Source organism: Corvus moneduloides, chromosome 9 (assembly GCF_009650955.1).
Source record: "Corvus moneduloides isolate bCorMon1 chromosome 9, bCorMon1.pri, whole genome shotgun sequence".
Classification (NCBI taxonomy): domain Eukaryota; kingdom Metazoa; phylum Chordata; class Aves; order Passeriformes; family Corvidae; genus Corvus; species Corvus moneduloides.
Window position 1 is genome coordinate 7175971 of NC_045484.1, and position 25618 is coordinate 7201588.

Here is a 25618-nt window from a genome sequence, read left to right on the forward strand (position 1 = left end):
AGCTTGTCCTGTGGCTCATCTGCAAACTCTTAACATCCACATGACTTGGCTTATGCCATGATTACCTTACCTGACAGCCAGCCTCATCTTAAAAAGAAACAGAGAAGTGCAAAGGCATTCCTGCATCAAGCCCTGCAGGAATGCACTGGGCTCCCTTCTCCGCCTCTGCTGCTTAATCGCCAGGGGAATTCGTACCCTCTGCCTTACCCGCAGCTGCCTGCTCTCAGCAGCCCCTGGAGTATTTAAATTGCAGATGGAGTTGCGTAGCTTTTACCAAAGTTGGTCTGATGGACAGAGTGGCCATTAAGCTCCCGAAATGCCCCCGGCTCTGGGCATGCAATGCAACAAGAATCCACTGATTTGTGGTCACCCTCCAGGTCACAGCCAGCACTGTAATGATGGCGTGGCTCAAGGAACGGGCAGCTGCTCACCACAATCACTGGGTTCCATTTTTTGGGTCTGTATCCAGGACTGGCTGAATTAAAGGGAATCTGTAACTCTCCCTCTTAATCAACAGCCTCTAGGTAGCTACAGCAGTGATTTGCAGCAGGCATATCCTGCTCCTCTCCCAGTGCATGCACAGCCCATGCAAGCCACCCTTCTGGTGGCATGATGTGGCACAGACCCCATCAGGTGTGGTCCCCATGCATGTAGGGGCACAGGAAAGCAGGATAGGGGCTTCCTTCTATTCCTATGGGACCCAGAGCCTGGCCTCAGTCCACAGACAGGCTGTTATGTCCCTCCTGTCACCAGGCAGGAGCCTTGTGGTGCTCTGCAGCCAAGCTGTGCCAGAGGCCCCCCAGTCCCTTCTGGGCTCAAGAGTTCCCTCCTCTCCCAAGGTGGATGCTAGGGGCATCACAGCTGCAAGGGGCTCATGGCTATGAAGCGGGGAACATGAAACTCCAGAAAAGGTCCTGAGGAGCCACACACAGCTCAGCGTTTCCAGGCTTGGGCACCACAGGAACCCATGCAGGTCCCAGTGAGTAGGATTTGGGGTCACTGTGGCTCCAGTGAGCACGTTTTTTTCTGCTTTTCTGTGCAAATCCTGTCTCTGCTGCCAGTTTGGGGGGGGGCCCAGTTGTGGCCGAAAGGGAGGGTGCACTTTTGTTCCGGGTGCTGTGCCACAGTGGGGCTGGGGAATCCCGTTTGCAGTGAGCATGGGCAGCGTGCCAGGGAAGCAGAGTGTGCTGGGGTGGCTAGAGAGCACCCGCAGGGCTGGGGGGTGCAGAAGGAAGGAAAAGACCAAAAAAAAGCAATGACAGAGGAAACAGGTTTATCTTCTCTCTGCAGAGCGCTGGGGCTCAGCCACAAGGGGTTTTCTGAGCCATGATTCAAAATCACACTGGACTGCTCCTTGCAGCCGTGAGCTCTGAGAAAGCCTCGTGGCAGGGTCCAACAGCCCCGCTGGGTGTGCACGGGGAGCAGGGACTCCCCAGCTTCTGCTTTATCCTCTGCCGTGGGTTTGTGAGCTCAGACATAAATGCAGCCAGCTGGGAGCAGCCATGTGACGCTCTGCGAGGCTCGGTGCTGTGGGCAAACCCCGGGGCAGCCCTGCAGGGGACCCAAATGCTGCACAAGACGGGGGAGAAGGGGGACAGGCTGGGGCAGGTGGCATGAATGCTCCAAGGAAAGCAGAGCCAGGAATAGATCTGGGCAGACGGGTCAGAGACTGTCCAGGAAGTGCAGGCAGGGTATCTGCAGTGGAGAAGTCAAACCCCACCTCTCCTCAGTGCAGGATCCTCAGCGACCCCAAAAGAGCTCAGGTCTGGGGTGACCAACTAGGACAGAGTGGGGAGGGGGTCAGGGGCTAAGCAGGTGACCCAAGGCCTGCCCTGGGGCTTGCCAAGTGCTCAGGACCAGCACAGCTGCATCACCGGGGACACGGGAGGTGGTGCAGTTCGGGGTGCTCTGGGGCAGGATGTGGCGCTGACTCAGGCCAGCGCAGGAGGGTTGGTCCCACAGTCAGCTGTTCCTGGCCAGCTGCCAAGCCAGCACCCTGCCCTCAGAAAAGCCTTCATTTTCAGGTGGCAGAAAATCGACATCTTCTTTTCCAAAAGGTCACACTGAGGTAACACAGCAGAGCAAAGTATGAGGGGCAGAGGGCACCTCCTGAGCTCCTCAGTGTGGCTCTGTGGTACATCCCTCCCTAGCCTGGTGGGATTCAGAGCCCTTCAGAGCTGCTGTGGCTTCACACTGGCCACCCAGGGAAGGAGAACAAGGATTAGAGCGTTCAAAGGCTGAACTTCAAGCCCTGCTGCCCTGGCCAGTGCTGTCCAAGCACTTCTCTGATGTTGGGTGCCCTGGGCAGGTGCTGCAGGTGCAATCCTCCACACCACTGGGACATTTACCCATGGCAAAACAGCTTCCAGAAACCATCTGTGGCCAAACTGCCCTGGGGTCCCATAGGAAAAGATGCTGAAACTGGATTTTTCTCAAAACCTACTCAAAAGAGGGGTTTGCAAGTGTGAAGAGCTGCTTCAAAGCAAAGGAAGCAGCTGGTGCCCGAGTCAACACAGAAACCAAAACCCTGCTGCTCCCAGAGTGGTGACAGTGCAGAGAGTGGCCACAGCCTGTGCCAGGTGAGACCTGGTTTATATTTGACACGGTGGCTGGAGCACCCAGCCAGCTTTTGCCATCCTGCTGCACTCTTACTCTCCAGAGTGCCGTGCCACACCCATGGCAGGTTTGGCAGCATCTGGGAACCAGCTCTGCCTGTCTGCTCTTGCTGCTTCATTCTGGGAGAAAACCCTCGTCACCCGATGCCGGCGTGCCCAGCAGTGTAAACCACCCAGTGGGCAGCGGGGTACACAGCCATGTCCCCGGTACACAGGCCCTGCTCCCTGCAGCAGGCACTGTCCCCAGCAGCACCCCTGGCCCCGTGACACAAAGACACCCAGAGGTGCCCAGACCTGAGCTGAGCGGTGCCAGAAGCAAGCACAGCCAAAACTGACAGCTTTCTAACTCTGCGCTCACACGATGAGCCCAGCAGCTCCCAGGACACTCAGAACCATCATCTTTCTTTTGCGCTCTCCCTGTATCCCGTGCCAAAAGTTTCCCAGTGGTAATGGGCACACTGTGGAAGAAGGGAGAGCTCAGCTCTGCTCTGCTCTCTAGACCCGCCAAGAGCAGGGGCTGAGGTGCTACAGAGGTGCCAGGAGTTTGCACTGCTGCCAGGTCCCACTTCCCCTCTGCTCCACATGTGCCTGACGTGGGACAAATGCCTCTGCCAGGCTGAGGGGGGCAGGTGCAGGAACTGGGGAGAAGCCCAGCAACGAATCCAGCAGGCAAAGACTGTTCCAGAGCCTCTGGAAGTAGAGGGGCAGCTCAAAAAAAGAAGTGAAAATGGAAAGGGTGCTGGGTAGGAGGTGACAGGCAAAAGTCCTGCGGGAAGTGTCTCCATCCGTCTCAGCCGCAGCACCCCGGCTGCACGATGGGATGAGGCCAGGCAGCGCTGCCTGGCGCGGCACAGTCCGGGAGCCCTTGGCAGGCACATCCCCGCCTTCACGGGGAGGCTGCGGCTCTTTGGGGAGGCCAGGGCATGGCGAGGAGCTGGGGGTGCGCTGAGGAGGAGCCCCCTTTATGTCCCCAGCCCCGCACCGCGCCGCAGCCCTGCGCAGGCACTGCCACCTGCAGGCAGAGCCCCGGCGCCGGCTCCGGCCGCCGCCAGCACCGCGACCCCCGAGCCGGCAGGGACGCGGCCGCCGCCGCCGCGCACCCGGGCAGGGAGCCCTGAGCCACGGGACTCGCCCAGCCACGAGCAGCCGTCACGACACACATGGAGAAAAGGGCAATGGCTTCTCCTCCCCTCTGCCCACGCAGCCGCACAGGAGCTGAGCTCACACCTGGCTGCTCAGGAGGTGCAGAGACCCCAAACCCTGCTCACACCTCCCTCGGACGGAGCAGCAGCAGCACCTCTCCGCTCTTCGAGGGACGAAAGGGGGCTCCGTGTTTTGAACGCAGCGAAGGAATTGCTTGTAAGGTGTTCCTTGGAGCCCCACGCTGGCCTGCGGAGAGGAAGGCCCCTCGTATTCCCTCTAGGCAAGCGGCACTTGCAGCTCCGTGCCCTCTTCACACTGGCGCAGCCCATGGGGGATACACACCCCACTCACTCCCAGTTTGTGCTGCTTTGTGTGTGTGCCCCCTATGAACAGCATCGCCACAAAACTGTCCCCATAAAATTCCACCCAGGCTGAGAAGGCTGCCTGCCACCAGGCAGAGATGTGCCAGCAGGGAGAGACCCCCGCTATAACCAAAGCACAGCGTCTCCACCAGAAAACAATCAAGCTCATGTCTTTCCACTAGTTCTGCCTCCTGAAAGGAGCCCTTATCCCAGGTGGCTCCATCTATGAGGTCTTTACCCTCTTGTGTCCCTGGAAGGAAGGAAAGCATCCTCCAAGGTCACAGGAAAGAGACACAGGACACTCCATGCTGCAGAGGGGATTTTTCAGAAGTATTTATTTCACTGCTGACACTGGGGCTGCAGGAGGCAGCTGCTCCCTGAGCTGCCCTGCGCTGCAGAAACATCACTCCCCTCAATCACAACAATCCACGGACGGTCGGTGTCTGAACGGTGAGACCTTCCAGCACCTACATTACACAGACCTACATCACTGGGACATTCACCTGGTAGGGACACCACTTAAAAGGACTTAAAATAATGATAATAATTATAATAAAGCAATCTACAAAGTAACACTTGGAGGCATCATGCAGAAACTGGATTACTTTAGACTACATGGCAGCTCAGATTTACTGGGTTTATCAGTGGACGAGTGCTGACTGCTCCTCTGCCAGTCCAACATGGTGCCAAGTTGGGGAGCATTCCCAGACAGGCCAACAGCTGTTTCCCACCCATTGCAGGAAACACTTCCAAGCTCACAGTTTATACATCCAGAACTACACAAGGTTATGTGCTTGTCAAAGGTGCTGGGAAGTCCTGAAACTTCCTTCTGTGACACTACTTTCTTCCTCTACCAAGTGGCAGGCACTTGAGTACAGCAGAGTGCCGGACCTCTGGGGTTGCTTTTTCCTCTTTTTTTTTTAATAAAACCAAAATCTGACTGCTAAAATGTTATTCTTAGCACAGGTGGACCAAAAAAAAACCTAAAAAAATCACATTACAGTGGTGATATACAGATTGGCCCACAAGAAAGAAGAAGCACTATACTATTGCCCCATAATGAGTTTTTCTTCACCTACAGTTTCAACTTCCCAAGTGAGGTAGGGAGAAGGTGAGCACAGGAAAAAGAGGTGGTGTTTCTAAAGGATTCCACGGTTTTAAAGTTATTCTAATCCTTCATGTGAAGTGTTCTTTAAAGAAACACTGCCTTTTCTTCACAACAACATTCAGTTTTGGTTTTTTGGTTGTTTTGGGTGGGGGAAAGAGGGAGAAAGAAAACAAGGATCCCAGAGATGAAATGCTGGCAGTTTTGACACATTTCGGAAGGAAAGCACAGTTATAAAAAGGAAGGAAATTATGTAGTGAATCTGCATCTAGAAGGGAAAAATAGAGAGTGCTGACATAGTTTGCACTGTGCCCGTTCCAACAGCATTGAATTACACACCCTGTTCATGTGGAAACATACTGTCACACACAGCTGTCAGGAGAGGGAAAGTGGACACTTAGAAATCCGGAGTTTAATTTTGCAGGAACCAGTTAATACAGAAGCCTTCCACTGTCCCTCCTAGTACTGGACAGAATGTATTTTAAGGCATAGTTTAACATCCATTTCTTCCTAAAGCAATTTAAAGTGTAACAAGCTGGGATGTCAGACACAGAACACTCGACAGGTATTCTGACAGAGGTGAAAGCTGGTTTATGTACAGTGAAATATTTGCCTTCAAACAGGGGAGTCTTGAGAAAGAAAGAAAGAAAAATAACTGCAGACCCAGATTCTAAAAAAGCAAACATTACTAACACAAGGAATGTTCATTAGAGTCCAGTTCCCACTAGAGCTACTCAACAGGAGGATGTACAATGTGATTATGCTAAACAGCACTGATTGACTGTTCCCAGAGTGCCCCGGGAGGGGGAAGAACCTTAGGAGGCCAAACTCTGCAGTATCCTAGTGCAAACTGCCTGAGAGGAAAAGCCTGCAGTCAACAAGCCTTTACACCTATTGTTAGGCTCCACTAAGAGATGCAGTAGCCAGGTGTCACCCAACAACTTCAGGACACTCCTGTAAAAGTGATGGTCCTGTGTGGATTCTAATGCACATCCCCCATGAACAGTGTCCTGCACACATCCACCTGCCAGGCTACCGGCTTTCCCTCTTCCATGACTGAGCCAGCTCACAGCCACCAGAACCTCACATAGACAATCAGCATGATGAAAAACACAGCTACAGCCGCCAGCTTGGCGTACGTGGAACGCATGTTCAGGTACTTTGCGTCCTGGCGGTACTTCTTGGACAAACTGGACAAGTTGTTCGCCTTGGAATCAAGAGCTGTTAAAGGGAAAGGGGAGAGAAGTTAGTCAGGACTGCCTGAATGTTCCCCAAAAGTTACATTAAGTGTACAAGTTTCTCAGGAGCAGCTGGAAATGCAGCGGTTTCACACGGCGGCATGGCCTGTGCCTCCCTGCAGTGCTTTAGTGCTTGTCCTGCTGGGTGAGAGCCACCCAAGCTGGTGAGGTGCTGGTCTCTCCCCAAAGAAGCACCTGCCAGGTGTTTCAGAATACAACTGATCCAACTGAAACATCCACTGTGTTCACTGCTTTTCTCAGGAGGGTCAAGCCTTTCTCTTCAGGACACTCTGCCCACACAGCTGACCGAGGAGACATAGAACTGTGTGCCAAACATTGGCCATTCCCAGTACCTGACAGTGCCTCTCCTCGCTGTAAGACCTCCTCGATGTTGGCCACCATAATCCTCTGCACATCTTGCAGCTCTGTGTTGATGGAGCCCAGGTTCCTCCTCGCTCGGCTATCAATGTAGAGCTTCTTGGTTTTCTGGATGTAGGTGTCTGGAAGGAGATAGGGCTATCAAGGGGAGTCTCACCTAAGAGCAGCCTGGCTGCTGCAGGAGTGGGAGCATTGCTGAGACAGCCAGAAGACTACATGCAAATATTCCCTGGAGTGAGGCCAAGAGACTAAAAGCAGGTCATCAGAATCTGAGGACATGTACCATTTCCCTACCACTTCTCTATTCTCCTGCTCAGAACACCCGTGTCTCTAGTGCCAAGAAGACTTTGAACTGTCAATTCTATAGGACAAGCTGCAGAGAATCCTGTGGCTGCTGCTCCCTCCCAGCAAGAAGCTTCCCTAGCCATAGGGAGAGGGACCTCACCAAATTCAATGAAGGAATAGGGCCTGGACACTGTTGGAACCTTCTTGCCATGCTGCTCATCAAACTCTGAGTGCAAGTCTTCCAGATAAGCAAAGGCCAGTTTCTTGGGGAATCCAGCTTCACACAGGACCAGGTAACACACTCCTTTCTCGATGATGTAGCTAAAAGAACAGCAGACAGAGCATTAATCAATCAGTTTTCAACCTATCCTATCAAGCACCACCCTGCATACCTTTTTTCCTATGAGGCAATGAGAACTGGGTACAAGAACTTCAGGTTTTCTATGACTGGATAAAGTGTAAACCTTTCTGCAAAGCAATAGCTTATCTTTTCTTTGGCCAAAGTAAATTTTGTTGTAGCCTCAGACCCTACATGCCTGCCAACAGTCCTGGGCTTTGACTTCAGTTGAACAGAAGCTGGCCTGTGAATACCATGAGCTTAACGAAATACCAGCAACAAAAGAGTTATAATTTTGGACTATAAAAGAGAGAACACCCTGCAGTCAGGAGGAGGGGAGCACAAGAAAATTTGCCAGCAGAGTAGAGGGGAAGGTGGCCAACACATCTCTAACTGGCAGCATAGCCAAGTACCTGAGGCCCACAAATGGGAAGTTGAGGCACTGAGATGAGGAGACACACAGGAATTTGGTCTCAGTGTGCTAGGAAGCCACCCAGTGACTACCAGCTGTCCCTTTCCATTTTGGAGGGCTGGATATCCCCTTCCTCCACCACCACCATCCTCTTGGAGGGGTACTGCTATGCACATGCATCACCTCAAGGGCACCTGGGGAAGAGTATTGGTGCTAGATGGGTTCTGGTGACCTTACAGGCTTGCCATGGGTAGGTGTGACCGTGCTACCAGTTCTTTAGCTGCAAGGTGAGGAGCCCCAAAGCACACACTGACACCTGCTGCTGTGTAATGCTGCTTGGTTTGCCCTGCAGCTGAGGGCACATGGGTCCTCTTCTCATCCCACCACCAACCTTGAGATTATTTAGGCTTCACTATATCACTCTGCTGCTCCACATTCCCGACTGAATTTTCCTCCTCACTCAGTCAATATAAAAATAAAGGCTACAATACTCCCACCAAAACCAAGGGGGTGGAGACAGTAAACAGCCCTGTAAACACTTTTGAATGCTTATCTATATTCTTCAGAGTGGAGTGTGAATGCTACTTTTAGGTTACCTTCCTTTGACTTTCTGCATAATGCCATTAAGCATTAGTCTGGTCAGCATAAAGATTAGCAGTGTATTAAAGAAATGATCCAGTCCTCAGGGCACCATAGTAAAATAAGCAGCTTAAAAATTTTATTAATAGACACATCAGGCTTACAAAACAACTTCTCCCCACTCCCCACTGTTTCTCCAGATACCCCAACAGGGCCATGTCCTCTGAATTAGCCATCCTCAACTTGTGCCTGGGCTCAGGAGTATCCATTTCTCCTGCCTCTATATGGCCTGTGTGTGAACCCTGCCAGCCTTCAATCAACAACTGATCTACCCCAATCAGAAGCAAGAAACTCCAGTTGCCATAATCCATTCCACAGCATGCCCCCATGTGCCCATGGCCTTTGTTCCTTTTTATGTTCCTCAGCTTGGACCACATCAGTGCCTAGACTAACCCTACACTACATCATCAAGCCTCTGTTCTTCCCTTACCCCTGGACACCTGCTTGACACATTGGGGTTGCCATATATCATCACCTGGAGCTTGATTTAGCCACTGCCATGACGAGCAAGACCTGAGCAAATCTTCTGAAATAAGGAGAACCAGTGTCAGAAGAGAATTCTGACAGCATTGCTGGAGCAGCACTCTCCAGTTGAGAGCACTCTCAGGAACATGTCCCATCACCACAACTCTGTTTATCTGTGCCTGGTCCTGCCTGGAGCTCTTCAGCTGCCCTTCCCACTTGCTTCTCCCTGATGTGATATTCAGTATGTTGGATTTAAAGTTGGTGTCTGTCAGCACCACAGAGAGCGAGCTCACCTAACTCTGCCCCAGATTCAGACAATTTTGTCAAGTTCAGACCAGAGCTCCTGCACAGCAGGGCTTCTCAGTTTTACACTTTGTGTCCACCTCCAAGTTTCAGCACAGCAGCTGCCTGCATGTCCTCACACGAGGGGCAGATGTGGCCATTTGCCACTGTTAACTGCACACTGAGTGCAGCCATTAGGTTTCTCGTAATCATGTTGGACATTTTGAGAGAGAAAAGCTTTATCCTGGTAACAGTAGCAAAGGCCAAGGGTTGCTTTTAAACAACAGGTAAGAATCACTTCAGCCATCCAGCAGCCAAAGGTCACCTGCTTACTGACAGCACAGCAGATGCCATCAGTGTTCCTGTACCTGGACAGCCCCCAGTGCTGCAGCTGAAAGGGTGACACAGCTTTTGCAGCTGAAGCCTGGGCATTTCATTTGACAGAAATCACTTAAGTGGTCACAATTTAAACTTCATGTTTCAGCAAGGCTTGGCTCTGCTTTGAATTGATGAAGCTAAAGATGTTCAACACCACCTCAGCAAGTTCAGCAATACCCTTGGCCACACTAACTCCCACCACAAAATGCTCTGTTCTGCTTTGCGCTGCCCTCAGCAGTCAGAGCTCTGATTTGGCAGGAACAAATTGGTGTGCTGAGTTAACGAGCAGTGTGGTCATCGGTCAGCGTTATTTTAGACTAAATCTCAAATTGCCACATTACCTCCTCTTCCTGTAGAGGAAGTTTTCTGACCTGAAAGTATTCTTTTCACACAGGTCCTGCTGTAATGTCCCACCTCAAAGGAGGCAGCTGAGAGTGCTCTGCAGCAGCAGCTGCCAATGGCCAGCAAAACCTATCTAGGGACTAACTCAACCCAGAAGGAGGAACACTGCTGTCCCTGCCTGTCTGCCAGCCAGGTAAGCTGGCTGTTCCTTTGAGACAGCTGTCAAAACAGGCCTGCCCAAGCCCTCCCTCCTCATCAGAACTGGTGACATTACAGCCATCACTAAGAGGCTTTGATTTCCTGAGCAAGTGTTGCCACCCTCCCAGACATTGCTTGGCTTGCATCATGGAAGTAACTCAAGAAGGAGTTTACTGGGATTTACACAGGCTCTTTCCCAAAGCTTCATTGCCAGTCAGAGCTACACCCATGCTGTGCCAAGGAAACACTTAAAGAGGAGGGAGTTTTTAAATTCTATGAAGTTCTAACTGGTAGAAAAAACAGGATGAAGAGCAGCACTTAGCAGTTAACTCTGGCAACAACATCCAAATCCAACAGGAGATAGGGACGGCCAGGCCAATCGGGGCCATCCTTTGGCAACTGTAACTCCCTATCAAAGGCAACCAGAAGCCCAGAGAAAAGATTTTTTAAAATCTTGTCGCAGTTACCATATGTAAGACAACCACAAGAAAAGTATCCCTCAGAACCTCATGGCTTTTGCCAAAGATTGCCCATCCATAAAACGCCTGTTCCCATCTTTCCATGTCGCCGAATCTCTGAACAAAGGGACAGGGTGGGAGATTTGCTAAAGGGCTCCTGTTATTGGAGCAGAGGCCTAAAGCCAACCTTGCCCTGCATTCAAAGGCCACCACCCCCTCACCCAGCCATAAACACACACCCAGTCACCCGGAATCACATGGAAACTGAGAGGGATCCTGCTGCTAGCGGCATGGCAGAAGTGGTGCCAAATGTGGGAATCATTCCTGCCACAACTGCACAACTCGGCTTGGAGACCTCACCTGGCATCTGATCTCAGAGACTTGTAACAAGTATTCCTGTCATGGCACAATTCTGATTCCTGACAGGACCTTGACTAAGTTCTCAGGCATTATTCTGCCAGGTAATGACATGTCACAGAAAGAAGCATTTCCTTTCTCACACACGAGCTTTCCTGCCTTTCAGTGACTGTCAATTCCCCCTCTGTTCACCTGCCTCTCCACCTCCCCTGCTACTGATTAAGGAATATGGATGTCTGACCTGTACTCTCTGTAAGCTTTCCTTATTCCACATCCAAGCTCCCTTGCAGGTGTACTACTGGAGAATGCCAAAAGTGCTTTAAGTCAAGAGCACCCAAACAGTCTAGGAAATTAATTAAACACACCCAACAAATCCAGCAACAATAAGACTGAATCTACAAGGTGAGAGAAAGAAGTTTGCCAGACATTAGACAATAATAATAAAAATATTCAGAGCTGCTCCGTGTGCTTCTAATGCATGAAAAGCTGGGCTCCCACAGGGCACAGAGAGGACAATCCTGTGCCAGAAGAGCTCACAGTGGTACTGCTAGGCTGGCTTTACCAAGGACATATCTCTTTAAAGACAAGATACAGGAGGTCCAGAAGACACAGTGAAGTTACAACAGAGAGTGCAAACAAGCAGAAAAACCTGAAAGGGAACAGAACCTGTATTGTCTTCTGCAAAGGCAGAACTATGACCCTGGATGAAAATCAAGTGCCAGATACCTGTGCCAAGCAGTGACAACTCAGACACTCTCCCCTTCCCACAGCTACTGCACTCCAGCGGGGCTGACAGGCCACCTCTTCCAGGTAGCCCCGCTTCTACCAAACCCTCACCCTGACTCAGAACAGCCCTCGCCTGTTTCCACGGCAGAGGAGCCAGTATCCCCCACATCCCTCCCGATACTCACTGGAAAGCCATGGCTCCTGCCTCCAGGGTGCATCTCGTCGGGGACTGCTCGTTCAGCTTGCGGAAGAGCTGCTTCGCCTGGCTCTGGTACTGCTGCAGGTCGCGGCCTGACTGAGAGGGCAGGGAGGGAGGAGAACGGGCTGTTGGGGCGGTACCGGAGAAACACCGGGGGGGCTCCGGGACTGCCGGGAGCAGCCTAACAGCACCGGCCGGCTCTCCGCCTCCCTCCCGCCACCACCGGGAGGGAAACGCTTGTGCCAGAGCCGCCTTGATGTGCGAAGGGACTGCGCGGGTCCCGGTGGGTCGCCCTCCGCCCGCTCCTCACCGACACACCGGCCCCTCCCCGCCCGCGCCCCGCCAGCCCCACCTGCTCGTCCTCTTGCATGGAGGCGGCGAGGGGAAGCCCGTCCGCCACGCGGGCGATCATCGTGAGCAGCACCATAGTCGCGCCCGCCGCCCGCCCTGCCACGGAGCCGCCCGGAAACTGCCACCGCCGCTTCCGGTCCGCGGCCGCCGCGCCACCGGCACTTCCGCCCGGCTGTGGGAGGTGCGGCGGCACCGGATGCGCATGCGCAAGACAGGCCACGCCCCTCCGCTATGGCCACGCCCCCACGGACGGACGCGCCCGCTTAGAGCAGACGCGGCCCCTCCGCAAGGACACGCCCCCGCTCTGACCACGCCAAGACCCGCCCACGCCCCCTACACGGCCCCGCCCCTCAGCAGGGACACGCCCTCCTCAGGAAGCACCGCCCACACTCAAGCCACGCCCTGCCACATAGCCCCGCCCACCGCCCCGCCCCTGCACCCTTAGCCCCGCCCCCTGTGACGCGCCCCCCGCGGGCGGGGCGGGGCGGTGGCGGCGGCCCGGTGGGCGCGCGCCAGGCCGGCGGGCACAGCCATGGCGGCGGCGGCGGAGCGGAGCCGCCTCAGCTTCCCCGGCGGCACCGGGGCCCTGGGGCGGCCCGTGCCTATGAACCTCTTCGCCACCTGGGAGATCGACGGTTCCAGCCCCAGTTGCGTCCCCAGGTAACGGGAGGGCGAGGGCGCGGACCCCACCCCCTTCCTCCCCGAGGCTTCGCGGCTGCTTCCTCAGCCCCCTTTCGCAGCACCTGTGCTGTCCTTCCCGTAATTTCAGGGTCCCTTCCCACCCCTCGCCTCTGCCGCAGTAACGGGCACGGCTCCTCCTGTCCCTTCAATGGGTTTTGGGATGGGTGGAGGTGTAGGGACCCCCGACCCTAAAAAGGGTGGGGGGGTTGCTGCCGTCTATGTCAGGTGTGTGAGGGGGTCACCTTCACAGTGAGTGTCCCCCCTCAAACCCCTACCGTGGGATGTGTGCTGGTGGCAGGGTCTGGGGCTTCCCCCGAGCCCCGCCATCCTCAGGGAGTGTCCTGTTAACGGCGCCTTTCCCTGGGAATGCCCCACAGGGATGGGCTCGGGTTGGGCATCGCTTTCTCCAGTGCTGCTTTTTCACCCTGTCCCCGTCTCGTCTGTTTCCCCGCCTCTGGTGTGTGTAAACACGCGGCCGTGGTCCCTGCCTGCGCTGTTTTTAGCCCGCATGGGAGGCATTCCTCTTAGTTTTTATAAATTTTGCGCTCTTCAAGTCTAGCTCAGAACAGAATGCCTGAGACAGATCTTTGCCTGACAAAAATCTTTGAAGCGCTTCTCGTTCTCTTTTTTTTTGTTTTGTTTTAAACGAGGACATAGTGAGCGAGCAGAAAAGGAACAGAGTCATCAGGCTGACCTGGCAGGAACGTAAAGCTTTGCAAGCTTTACAAACCCCCCAAATCCCTCTGTCTTCTGCGCCATCCAGATAGCAGGGTGGACTTGGTGGCCATGCCCCTGTATTGCAGGGACGAGTAACTGTCTCGGCATAAACACTGCCCACGGTCGTAGTGGTTTGACATCGTGGGCAGGAAGATAGAGGGGTAGAAGCAAACCTGAGTCCTTCAATTGCAGGTAATCTTGGTTTATAATACCTTATCTGTGCTAGCAGTGCCTTGAGCAGCAACCTTCTCAGCCTGTGTCTCGTTCTGCCTTTCTTTTCTGCAACGGTAGATCTTGGGAAGGGATTGGCACCCAGGGGAATGTGCCCCTCTTCAAGGAGTCCCTTTGCTATGGAAGTTGTTGCCTGGATGAGAATAGCTGGAGGAGCAGTTGGTGCTTTTTCATTTTTGCACTAGACGAGAAAGTGTCCCTGCTCCTGGCATGGGGTTGGACTTAAATGATCTTTAAGGTCCCTCCCAGCCCAAAGCATTCTGTGATTCTGTGGTTCCAGCACAACTGGCATTGTCCCTGCTGTGCAGAGGACATGGAGGCATGTCATAGCACTGCTCTGAAAACAATTCTCTCCATTGCACCCTTTACTACAGGGAGGCAGTTGGGTTTCCATCTCATCCAACCTTGTAATAGTGGCTGTTAAACAAATAAAAGCCCAAATGTCCGACACTGTCAAGGATTTTTCATTCTGCATTATCATTTATGCTGATACTTGCAGATCTGCAAACGAGCTCACAATATAGCCTGCTTGTTTGCAAGTCTGTAGATGACCAGAAAATGCAGTGTAAGGACACTGACCCTGCTTTGATGTGGTAGGGGGTGGGGTGCACAGAATGGCAATTAGGGTGGGTCCTGCGTGCTGGAATTGTGGTGGGCAGCAGATTGGAGGCAGCTGGTTGAGGTGCCTGAAAGAATCTGGGGAATGTAAAGCACATGTGGATATCTGGGCAGGTGGGACAGAACTGGGGTTTGAGGGGGATAGTCTGGAGTTGCTGAAGCAAGCTGTGAAGCAGGGGATGATGAAAGTGCTCAGATTGCCTGCCCTGAGGCATTGGTGGAAGACCTGGGCCATTTGGGACCTTCTAGGAACAAAGCTTTCGGTTGAGGGAGTTTGTATGTAGCAGGGGGTCCCTCTGCTCTCAGCCCCGTTGTTGCCATCACCTTTGCCTGCTGTTCCTGCGTGCCGTTTTTCCCTAGAGCCAGGGGGATAAGCTGACATCCAGCTGCTGCATCTGCTGCTGCCAACCAAATGAGCCTGTCTTTCCACAGATGAGGAGTTTTCTGCTGCACATGCAGTGCCCCCCATGGGCTGGGCACGTGTGCAAAGGCTGCATACAGGCTGCAGCGTGTGACAGGTCTGCAGTTGTAGCTGTGGGTGCCAAGTGGCTTTTGTTGACCCAAAGTGAGGGCAGGAGCAGCTGAGGTTGCAGGTTCTGCAGGGATGTTGGTCCTATAGCATGGTGAGGTGTGTGCTGGACAAATACCGAATTTTGCAGCAGTCTCCAGTCAGTGTTGCTGTTTCTAATCATTTATCGTCATGCTTTGCATTTCATTGCAGGCTTTGCAACAAATCTTTCTCTCAGAGAAAGCAGGAGTCTGAAAGCCTTTAAGTTACACCACTGCCTCTGCCTTTTAAGTTCATATTGTAAGCATTTTTACTATGGCACAGCAGCATTTAGGAGTCCTTATCTTAAAGTGAGAGTTACTAGAGTGAAAATTTCTGCGTGGGAAACCATATCCCAAATGAGCTTGTTGTCCCAGCAAACGTCTGTTGGGACGTGAGAGGCGGATGTGGAGGAGACTGGGCCTTGGTGTGCGGTCAAACGCTGTGGAGCTGCCTTGGTCTCTTCTGAGTTTTCCACCAGTTATGAGTTCCCTTCTGGGTTTCTGTTGGCAGGACGGGCTTTCCAAGCAGAGAAGAGGTTTGAACTTGGCACAAAGTCAGAAGATTCATGAAGAGGAGCATGTGTTTGGGGAAGGAATGTTGCTTCCTTTTATTTTTGGTTCAGTAAACGTTACCCCATTTCTATGCTGTTTCTCCTAGCGTAAGCTGGAGCAGGGGGCACTGGGTGGAAGCAGTGCCTGAAGTGGTCTGTGCCTGCACTGCTCTAAATTGTGTGGGTGGGTGTTGAGGTGGAGGGCCTCATCTGGATGTGTGTATGCTTCCCAGATGATGGCTGGGAGCTGGACTGTGGGAGGGAGATCTTGAAGGCACTGCTCTTCAACACACTCTGGTAGGTCATTTTCTGAAAGTCCATTCAGCTTGGGTGGGGTGTCAGCAAAATCTGGAAGGCTGCCTTGGTGCTTCCATGGAGTTTCCTTGTGTGAAAAGGCTGCGTCTAAACTTAAGGAAGAATAATAGTGAAGAGTCGTGGTGTTGTTCTGCAGTTGTGTGCTTAGAGTGAAACAGGAGGTGAGGTAGTGTTTTGCATTTGTTCTGGCCTCTCTTACTCTTCTGCCATCTGCAGAAATGATTTTCTGATTTATTCTTCAGCACATGTAGCTCCTGGGAGGTTTGACCATAGTGCTTCTGAAATGCAACTACTTTCTTTTAGTCATCCCAGAAATGTGACTCAAAATGTCTCACTATCTGGGCGTATCCACTGCATACCAGAAGGGAGAGATGCCTACCTTCTCCTGCTGTTTCTTTCTTCTGTGCACTGAAAGACTTTCCTTTGAGGAAGGTTACACTACATAAAGTTCTCCCTACCACCTGTAAACACTGAGAGTGATCTTCTTGCTGCATGGCAGTGAGATAATCAACACCTTTTCCTCTCAGAATTTTTCTGTAGATTTTGATGTTGGTTTTTTTACTTTCCAATATTTTGATGAATCTGTAGGTGTGAATGGCAGGATGCAGTACTGTCCCATCTTGAAGGAGCCTCATGAGGAGATGGCACCATGTGGAGGTTGTCCAGAGGAAGAGTGGTCTTGGGGGGAAGGTTCTGTTGGAAGGGTCTGCTGAAGCAAGAGAAGGCAGTAATAACCAGTATTCCCATTTGGAGTAGGTTTTGTTTCAGGCTACTGCCTTAATTGTCACAAACTTGTAAAAATTGCTGCTAAGCTTTGAACTGTAAAATGAAGTTCAGCGGATTGAGACCAAACTGGATGTGGAGCAGGTATGACCCAGTGTCCCTTGGGGACGTGAAGGAAGAAGCCTGTGGAACAGACCTGTGAAAAGATGGTGCTGGAGATCTGAGGTTGTTGACTGGGCACTGCCTGAACATTTCATATGTTTGCTCACCTCTGGAGCTTGCCTGCTGGGTCAGGAAACGTGAAAGGAATCCACACACATCCCCTGGACTCACAGGAGGTTGGGGGTGCAGGGATGTGACTGCTCAGTGCTGTGGAATGGCCGTGCAACACTCGGACATTCACACCAGCCCTGGTACAGACATCCCCAGGGGCAGTGGAAACTGATGGGGGTGAGATTTCGGATTCACGGCAGCTGAGTGGATCCTGCTCATGCCCCAGGCTATGTGCTCCTCTCTCTCTGCCAGCTCCCATCTTCTTCCACTGACCTATCTGGCTGTCTGCTTCCTAGAGGGGCTAATGAGTTGCAGAGGGCTCTGTAAGCATGTAAAGGTGACAGCACCACAGATGTGTGACCAGGAGGGGCACAGTGAGGACTGCTGGGGCATGGAGCCACTCCAGCAATCTGCAGGTTTACACCCATACGTAGTAATTCCTTTTACTAGCAGTGTTCAGGGCCTTGTGACCTGTGTGAAGTCCACAGCTGACTCTTCCCCATGAGGATTTGCCACAAATTCACTTGGAGGTGAAACACTGCCCCTTGGTGTGAGGGATGCATGCCTACACTGGGAATGGGAACTTCTCTTGGCCAGTGAGAGCATGTTCTGACCTGGCTTGAGCAATGGCAACTGTGCATCGTATCATCAGAGAAAGGTGAACAACTTGCTGGAGTAATAATTATGATCAGATGATGCTACATAATTAAAAACACTGATTAATTCAGGTAGGGAGAGATGTTAATTTAAATGTATCTTAACTTTCTATTCTGTGGGTATGCTAACATTTAGGAGAGAACTGTTGTTGGTTAGGATAACTTCTGGCACGTTCATTGTGAGCTGACAATAGTTTTTCAGTACATTTGGAACTAGGAAAATGTCTAATTACTCAGATGACTAGGTACGTTTCAGCAGTGCTTATTTGGAGGCTTTGTTTTGACTTTGTTTGAATAGCATGAAATGCCTAACATTTTACCTTGTAAGGAAATTGAATACAAATGAGGGCACAGGACAGGCTTTAAAAAGATCACTTAGGTGATGCTGAATGTGTGAGATGCATGAGGAAAATCATCCACAGCTGAGCAATGGACATAAATTGCTTGGAGTAAAGCGCAGTGGCCAGAACCAACCCTTCTTGGAGCTAGAACATCCTATTTCTCCTCCTCAGTCTTTGGGGAAGAGATCAAACCCAAGTGATCCCTAAGTAGTCCCCATGTAAATCCTATCTTTGTATGATACTGCTGAATGTAATTTGGATGCTTGTATTATTCAGTGGAAGTGTTCTGTCTAGAGGCTGAGTGGTTTGTTGGAGTCAGAGTTCCAGTTAGACCTATTTTGAGTCATCTTTTAAGGTGAAGCTTGTGCATGTCAAGAACGGCTCTGAAATAGATTTTAAAATCTCAAAGCTGCTAGCCGGATTTTACATGGTTTTCACCTGGATGCTTTATGTATGCCCAGTACAGAAGGATGTTGGTAGTGGAAGGAGTGGGCTGCTCTTTTGAAAGGCCTCTTTCCTTGCCTTCCACGAAGTGAGGATGCCCAAAGGACCTTCCCCTCATGTCCCTGGCAGGTCTGGCTTGTGCTCCTGCAGCCCTGCTTGGCAGGAGGTGACCCTGCAGCTGCTTGTCCAGGAAATAAAAGTGCTTGTCAAATGGAGCTGTTGATGCTTCACCTTTCATCAGCTCTGAGCAGGCGGACAATTTCTGTGGCAAGCTTGTGGCTGTATCAAATTAGCTATGAAATGATTTGCATAATAGATTAATCAACCAGCAACAAAACATCCCTCTTTTCTGCCAAGAAAAGAAAGGCAACAACTCAGCTGTTACAAGAGGCCATTATGTTCCTTGCAACCCTTAATCTTTCTTTCTTGCAAGAGCGCTCCGTGTTTTGGCCTCACGCAGGAAGCTGGCCTGCTCACTGGCTTCATTTGCGTCACATCTTGGCAGCTTTTTCCAATTCTTTTGGGCCAAATTTTGCCACCGTTATGGTGACCTTCTAGGGAGGGTATTTCCTATGGAATTGGTGGCTGGCTGCCAGACGACTCTCTGTTGCCAGGTCCTCTATTAGCCTTTGCCTTTCCATTGAAATTCCTCTGGGCCCCTTGAGTTCCTTCAGAGTTGACCCATTTCCCTGGGAAGTTGGGGAGCAGGAGAATGAAGGGGAGCGAGTCACCTCAGCATGTAACTGTGAGTGGACAGGAACTGGTCACTGTGTTTTATTTTTCCTGTGCTCCTCCCTCCCTGTAAGCCAGCAGTATGAATTTCCTAAGCTGTATGGTCCTCCTGCAGCTCCAGATGTGACATCTGTGTGTCCTTGTTTGGCTGAAGGATGCCCAATCAGTGCTGGGGGAGTTTCAGTCCGAATGGATCCTAACGTGCAGATGATAAGAGGCTTAACTGGCTAATTGAATGTGATAGCGTGAAGCTTCTCTCATGGTGAGGTTTAATTGGATTATGATACTGTACAGTGATGTGGAGGCTTGCAGGGCATGCAGCCAGCTTCACAAGGAGAGAGTGGATCCTTGCTAATCACTCATTTGTTTAAAATAATGAATTGCCTAGAGAGCTCTGATGAGCGTGCTGTGCTTGCTGCAGCCAGTATCCTTGGAGAAGGGATCCCTCAAAAATGAGGGGCTACCACACATGAAGACCCTGTCCTTGGGTTGGTGCAGCTATAGTGGAGGGTCTCCAGGTGAGGAGGACACGAGCTCCTTTTGTTTGGAAAAACAGATGCGTGGGCTCTCTTGTTGTGTGCTGGAGTCTAGAACACATTTCCTCCTCTAGAACCACTACAGCCTTTCCTGCAGAGCTTTATGTGGCTGTGTCGCTTGTCACAAGCTGTGCCTTTCTTTTGAGGTGGCCTGCTTGTTCCTTCTCATCTAGCAGCTGCAAGTCTGCAGGCCAGGCTGCCTCCCAGCACAGTTACTTGCAGGGCAATAACTATTTTTGATCAGGAGCTTAAATGCTTCCCCTGCTCCAGCCGGAAAGCAGTCTAATTTTTAAAGCACGCAGCAAAAGTAAAACTGAGAGCAGCTTTTGCATGCTGTGAAGTTTACTTGGTGGAGGCTCTCATGTGTATAAACCAGAGCTAGGGTCTTCAAGCCAGGCAGTGTTCAGGTGCTCACCTGGCTTGGGGTGTGTGTGGCAGCGCCTGTGTTTTGGGTGCAGTTCCTGGGGGTTGTATGCTTTGTGGAAGTCACTGAATGAGCTGCTGTTCCTGGGAATTTTTGCACTGAAAGTAAGAGCATTTGGTTTACTGATGTTTCAAAAGGGTTTGAAATGTGCTTGGTTGCTCAGATCTGATTTCAGAAGAGTTGTCAAGGAAAATGGCATTTGTTCTCCTGTAAGCAGATGGATTAGCATAAAATATCAGCTTTGATGTCCTTCGAAGTGTGCTCCTCATCCATAGCCTTTGTACTGGTTTGGAGAGTTAACTGTTTGTCTCATCAGTGTTTGAATGGGCTGGGAAATATCCCAAGGATGGTGTGTGTTATTTGGGCAGGGAACAGCACCTGGGCACTGTGAGGTTTTCTTTACCTTGTCCTGTTTCTTGCTGTGGCTCATCCAAACAAATAAATGTGATGGCTTTGCTGTTGCTGGGAAATGGCAGTTCAGCCACTTTTCCCCCAGTGCTCTAACATGTGGGACCTCCCTCCCCAAGCTCTAGTTTGGTCTGATGATAAACCCACTCCCCTCTCCTGCTTGTTTGCCTTTTTGGCAGTCAGGTACTCTGGAGCCTGTAGGAGGAAAGTGAAAGGGACTAGCCAAGGGGGAATGTTGGTGTTTATCCAAATCCTACATAGCTTGCAGGTCCTTCTGGACCTCAGGGAGGTAGTTGGTTTTGTTCTAAAAAGAAGGAAAAAAAAAAAAAAGGATCAAACCTGGTGATCCAGGATGACTTTTTTTTAATGTGTGTTGGTGGGGAGAGGTGGAGGTTTGAAGGCTTGAGGCTGTGAAGGAGCAGGACATGAAGGGTATGCCTGTGTGTGCAGAGTGAAGTGAAACATGTTCACTGCTCAACAAAGCACTTTATTTTGCTGTTTAAAATCTTCTGAAGAAAGACACTGCTTTCATCAGATCCCTTTGCTCTGTTGAGCTCAACTGTTCAAAATTTTTTCCTGCTCTTTTTATTTTTCTACAAAGCCATTGCTGTGCAAGGGCTTGGAGGTGCTCCTCACTGCTGGCAAGTAAATATCATGTGCCGGAGAGAGATCTCTAAAGGGATCTTTATCTCTGCAAGGAGACACATGGAAGGCTGTAAATGGAGACATGGGAAAACCATGGAGCTCATAATGTGGTTCTGGCCTGTGTTTCAGGAGTTTCTAGTGCAGGGCTCTCATTTATGGCTGAAGCGAGCTGCAGTTTGCACATGCACTTGTCTGGTACGTGTTTCCCAACAGGCACTAGGCCAGATCTAGATATAGAGCAGAGAATAACCCCCACTGGGAGATTCTTAGGAAGCCTTATCTATATATAGTCCATATAAGTCTGTATCCCCTTTCTGCTGAGAGCACAGTCTGCCCAGGGAATGTGGTTAATACAGATACGCCCAGCTTCCGAGAACCAGGCAAAGATCCATAAGTATCACGTCTGCCGCGTCCTTTGAGCGATCCCGTGCATGTCCTGGCTCCTGCTGCTCTGGGTGGCAGTGGGGAATTCTCTGCTGAGGGCTCCAGCTGTGCTACTCCGTGCCATGACTGTGCTGTTGTGGCAGGCTGGTGACATACTCCTGTGGCCAGCTAGGCTTGTCCTCTGTGGGAGCACGAAGCACAGAGGGAACAGCTGTGGGGGCTGGGGTACATCATTCATGCAGAGCTGATGGTGCCTGTGCCTTTGGAGCACGTTGGTCTGGTGGGTGCTCTCATTAAAGCGATGAGATCGTAGCTTGGCAGTGACTTGTCATGAAATAATTTATGTTAGGATTTTCATGCCAGTGCAGTTCCCTTTCTTGCAGCTGCTTACCAGACGTTCTGCTGCTTTGGGAATGAAAAACAATTTGCAGTGCTCAGCCCACCTGCAGAAAAACTCAAATAAACAAACTGTGAGCAGGTGTCTTAGATCAGGAGTGGGAACGCACAGTAAGGTGGACAAGGTGCCCTTTCACACAATAGTGTGGTCTCCTAGTAATTTATATGTGGGTGCAGTTTCACCATTAGAATGTCTGAGGCCATTCCCAGCCTTCCTTTCCATTTAGTACATTACTTTCTCCAGCTGGTGCGCCACCATATTTCGTAGCTGTCCTGGCAGCTGCTCAGTGCCAGCCATGGAGGAGCACAGCCTTCTTTCTACTGCAGAAAGTTTGCTGCCCACTTAGCAGTTCTGCAGCACATCCTGAAATCACATAAGTGAGAGTCTGGGGAGCTTTGTACCAGCTTGAAATGTCAGTCGTGAACAGCTTGTAAGGTTCTGTTGGACCAGCTGGAGGCATGGCTTTCTCTTTGGATGCATTTGGCTTTGAGATTGTGGCCCTAGGCCTTCAGAAAGCAACCCCATTTTCTGTGCTGGAGACATGGATTCCTTTCTCTTTTAGGGAGCTGGTCTGGTGGTGTAATGTCTGTGAAAGTCATAGGATTGTTGGAGGACATCTCCTCACACATGATTTTACAAATATAGCAGGATCGTTTGAGGTCACTCAGTCTTGAGTTTCTTCAGGGATTGCACACTTCAGCTGGAGGCTGGGCTGGAAGCTCAATTTGATTGCCTCTGGAGGGGCTGTGCTGAAAGTGGGTGTCTGTATTATGGGATCTAATCTCAAGACAGTCCTGCAAACTTCCCAGATCTTATGTGTGCAGTCTTCACCTTGTCCTGTGTGTCCTGATTTCAGTGCTGCCTCAGCTGTGTGATCACGGTGGTTTGTAATGGAGACAGGGCCCTTGCTGTTCTCAGCAGAGCAATTGTAGTGCCGGTCTCCCAGCTGTGGGCAGCCAGCATCAGGGCTGTCTTCTTACTGTTCCATCTGTGCAGTGGGTGTTTGGGGGTGTAGGACACAAGCATTTACCTCTTCTGCCTGTTACAGCAAGGCTCCAGCAGCTCACTCACTGAAGAGCTCTCTCTGATGTGTGCAGAGCTGTTGTACTGTTCTGACACCCTCCAGGTGAAGTTAGAGGTGGCTTTTACCTGCTCCTCTGAAGCTGGTGTGTCTGGTGGCTTTTTGTAAACTACCCACTTTGGCTGCTGCTTGCCAGCACCTTCTGCCTTGTGCCAGTGCACAAGAGTTCACATGGTAAAGTGGATCATCAGGGTGGAGGTTTATTGGGGGGCAGAGGTGAGGAAGTGGGCTGTGTTCAGTTGGATCAGTTCTCTGCTGTGCTTTGCGTGATGATCCAAATGGTTGTGCAGGTAGAGTCTGCAGACGAGGATGGAGCAAGTAACCCACTTAATGTAGCACTGCACCACGTTTCTAATTTAGTGGAGTTTCTCTTCGGGCCAAGGAAATGACTTTGAATGGCTGTGGGAGGAGAAGTCCAGCCCCTTGTTTAGAGGCTGGTGTTTTAGCTCTGTGCTATAAACCCTGGGTGGTCCAAAGGTTTGTGTGTGTTCTCCAGCTCGGGGCTGCTGTTGTCAGAGCCACGGAGCTGGTCAGGGTGAAGAGATGGTTGGAGTGGAGGTGGTCTTTCCTTTTTTTTGGCTCTGTGGGGAGGTCTCTGGTAGGAAGAAGGTTTTGGGAGCTGGGCTCTTTGCAATGAAATTGTCAAACAGACACTTTCTAACTTGAGTAATTGACAGTGTAACCAAAGCTGCTGGAGATTGCTGGGGATGTAACTGAATCTTTCACACCGATTCTTATGCAAATTTAAACATGTGCTCCTGGTTTCTAATGGGACACCTACAAATACAACCGGCTCCATTCAGTAATCAGCATCCTGCATTGGATCTTTAATTGCTTGTGGCTTTAGTCAGTGAGACTTGCAGAGCTGCATCTGTCAGTTTCTCAGTGTTGTCCTTACCTGTACACATGAAGTTTCCCTGTAGATTTTGCCTAAGTCACCTGTGGAGGTTCTGGCACGTTGTTTGGTGTGTTTGTTGTTGACACTGCCCATTGCCATACTGCTTTGGCTCAGGAGCAAATGAGCCTGAACGTTTCAGTGCTCTTTTCCTTGCTGATGTGTTGGGTCTCATAAGAGGTAAATTAAATGACCTTGAGGTCTGCAGAAAATAATTTGGTGTATTAACACTGAGTACAAATCATCTTCGGTTTCAATCCAGTAAATCTGTAACTGTGAGTTGATGAGCCCATTTAAAAAGTATTATTTTTGGGTTCTTGTGGAAGATGGGTGTCTGCAACCTCCTGGTGTAGTTTCAAATTCAGGGTTGTTTTTTTCATGCATGTGCCACGTGGTGATGGAGCAGTTGGTCAAAACCATGTGGACTTAATTTCTTTAAAGTACAAACAGCTTAGAAATGTTTGTTTATATATTAAATAATCTGCCAGTGACTGTAAGCATTTCCATGTTTCTGCAAGAAATGAAGGTAATTATATAATCAGCAAAGATTCATATGGTTTAACTTGTGTTCCATCTGGCATTAGTTAAATTGATGTTTTCATCTGCATGACCTTTCAGGGTGGGGAGAAATTATGAAAATGGAAAACATGGCTGAAAAAGACCTTCCTGGGACATCTAGGCTATGTAAAGGCTGGAACAGGTCCCCTGAACAGCCCCTGACAGCTGCTGAGGGGAGCAACTCCTTCTTTCCCCTCTGCCGTGGTCCATGTTACTGGGTAGGTATTGTATGAGCTTTAAAATGGGTGGTTTTACTTGACTGAGGAGTTGCCTGTCCTGTATGCAGTCCTTCCCCAGTGCATAAATGTATGGGCAGACTAACTAGATTAACTACAGCAGGAAGAGCTTCCTTCTTAAAATAAAGCTATTGTTAGAGCATCACTTATCATAAATCTATAGCTCTTCTAATCCTGCCCTCCTCCTGTTTCTGCTCTTCCATCCGCCTGCTGGTTTACACTTTGCAGGGTCTGCTCTGAGTTACTTGGGGCTGTCCTGCAGCCTTTCCTCTGTGATCTCTTCCTCTCAGATGAGCAGTTTTCAGCATCAAAAGGATCCTTCCAAAATGCCCTCTTTAATGAAAATATACCTGCATGCTTTCTAAGTGGTAGAAAGACGATATGCTGCCTTCCCGATCAAGTTGCACCCATTGCCTCAAAATGAAGGATTTGCAAGGAAAGCTGAGAACTGCAAGAACTGGATCATATATATTTCATGTTGCTAGTGGCTTGCTAGGGGCTGAACTCCCTTTTATTTGCTCTTCTACCTCTTCCCTGAGAGTATGCCAGAGTTTAAGGTGCTCTGATTTCCTTCAGGCTGGAGGGATCTGTATCTTCTTTCTTCCACAATTCTGCTTTATTTTGCTTAATAGAGTTGAAGACCGTTAGTGTAGGCTTTGTCCTTGCTTCACAAATAGACTTTGAGTGTCTCCAGGTACTTGGATAAGCTTTGCCTGTTCAAGTTCAGTCCCAGTGAGGATCTGAGACAGTCACTTGTAGATACCAAAGCAGATCAGAGGATTTTTTCCTCCCAACATGTAGCATTCAGCAGCTCAAGCGTAAAGCTGTTCACTGAGACAAAACTTTGGTGGCTTTTTACCCTTGGTCCAGGGGGACGTGCCTGAGGATCAGAAGCCTGGATAGTGCTTAGTTCAAGCAAGCACATGGAGCTTTTTCCAGGGAAAAGGGATTTC

At 50.6% G+C, this 25618-nt stretch overlaps 2 protein-coding genes across 9 annotated transcripts in view; one reads left to right on the forward strand and one right to left on the reverse strand.

Annotated features, from left to right (window-relative positions):
* Positions 1 to 4429: 4429 nt before the first annotated feature.
* SEC22B (SEC22 homolog B, vesicle trafficking protein) lies at positions 4430 to 12432 on the reverse strand. The gene is made up of 5 exons (XM_032118305.1): positions 12272 to 12432; positions 11906 to 12015; positions 7287 to 7447; positions 6817 to 6963; positions 4430 to 6446 (listed from the first exon to the last, which is right to left on the reverse strand). Exons 1-5 carry the CDS (start codon positions 12344 to 12346, stop codon positions 6292 to 6294), a joined length of 648 nt encoding a protein of 215 aa, XP_031974196.1. The 5' UTR covers positions 12347 to 12432; the 3' UTR covers positions 4430 to 6291.
* Positions 12433 to 12778: 346 nt separating this feature from the next.
* PACS2 (phosphofurin acidic cluster sorting protein 2) overlaps positions 12779 to 25618 on the forward strand; it is a 75510-nt gene continuing 62670 nt past the window's right edge. For all 8 annotated transcript variants that reach the window (XM_032117529.1, XM_032117533.1, XM_032117530.1 and 5 more), the window contains exon 1: positions 12779 to 12930. In XM_032117529.1, coding sequence (XP_031973420.1) covers positions 12803 to 12930 — 128 coding nt within the window. In that variant the 5' untranslated portion in view covers positions 12779 to 12802. The remainder of the gene's footprint in view (positions 12931 to 25618) is intronic.

Bases quoted from the DNA above. Each gene is read 5' to 3' on its own strand.
- SEC22B (XM_032118305.1), bottom strand. From the start codon at position 12,346: ATGGTGCTGCTCACGATGATCGCCCGCGTGGCGGACGGGCTTCCCCTC. The intron at 12,016-12,271 runs GTGGGGCTGGCG...CTGCCCTCTCAG, and splicing joins CCATGCAAGAGGACGAGCAG to TCAGGCCGCGACCTGCAGCA. The intron at 7,448-11,905 runs GTGAGTATCGGG...CTGTTCTTTTAG, and splicing joins GCAGGAGCCATGGCTTTCCA to CTACATCATCGAGAAAGGAG.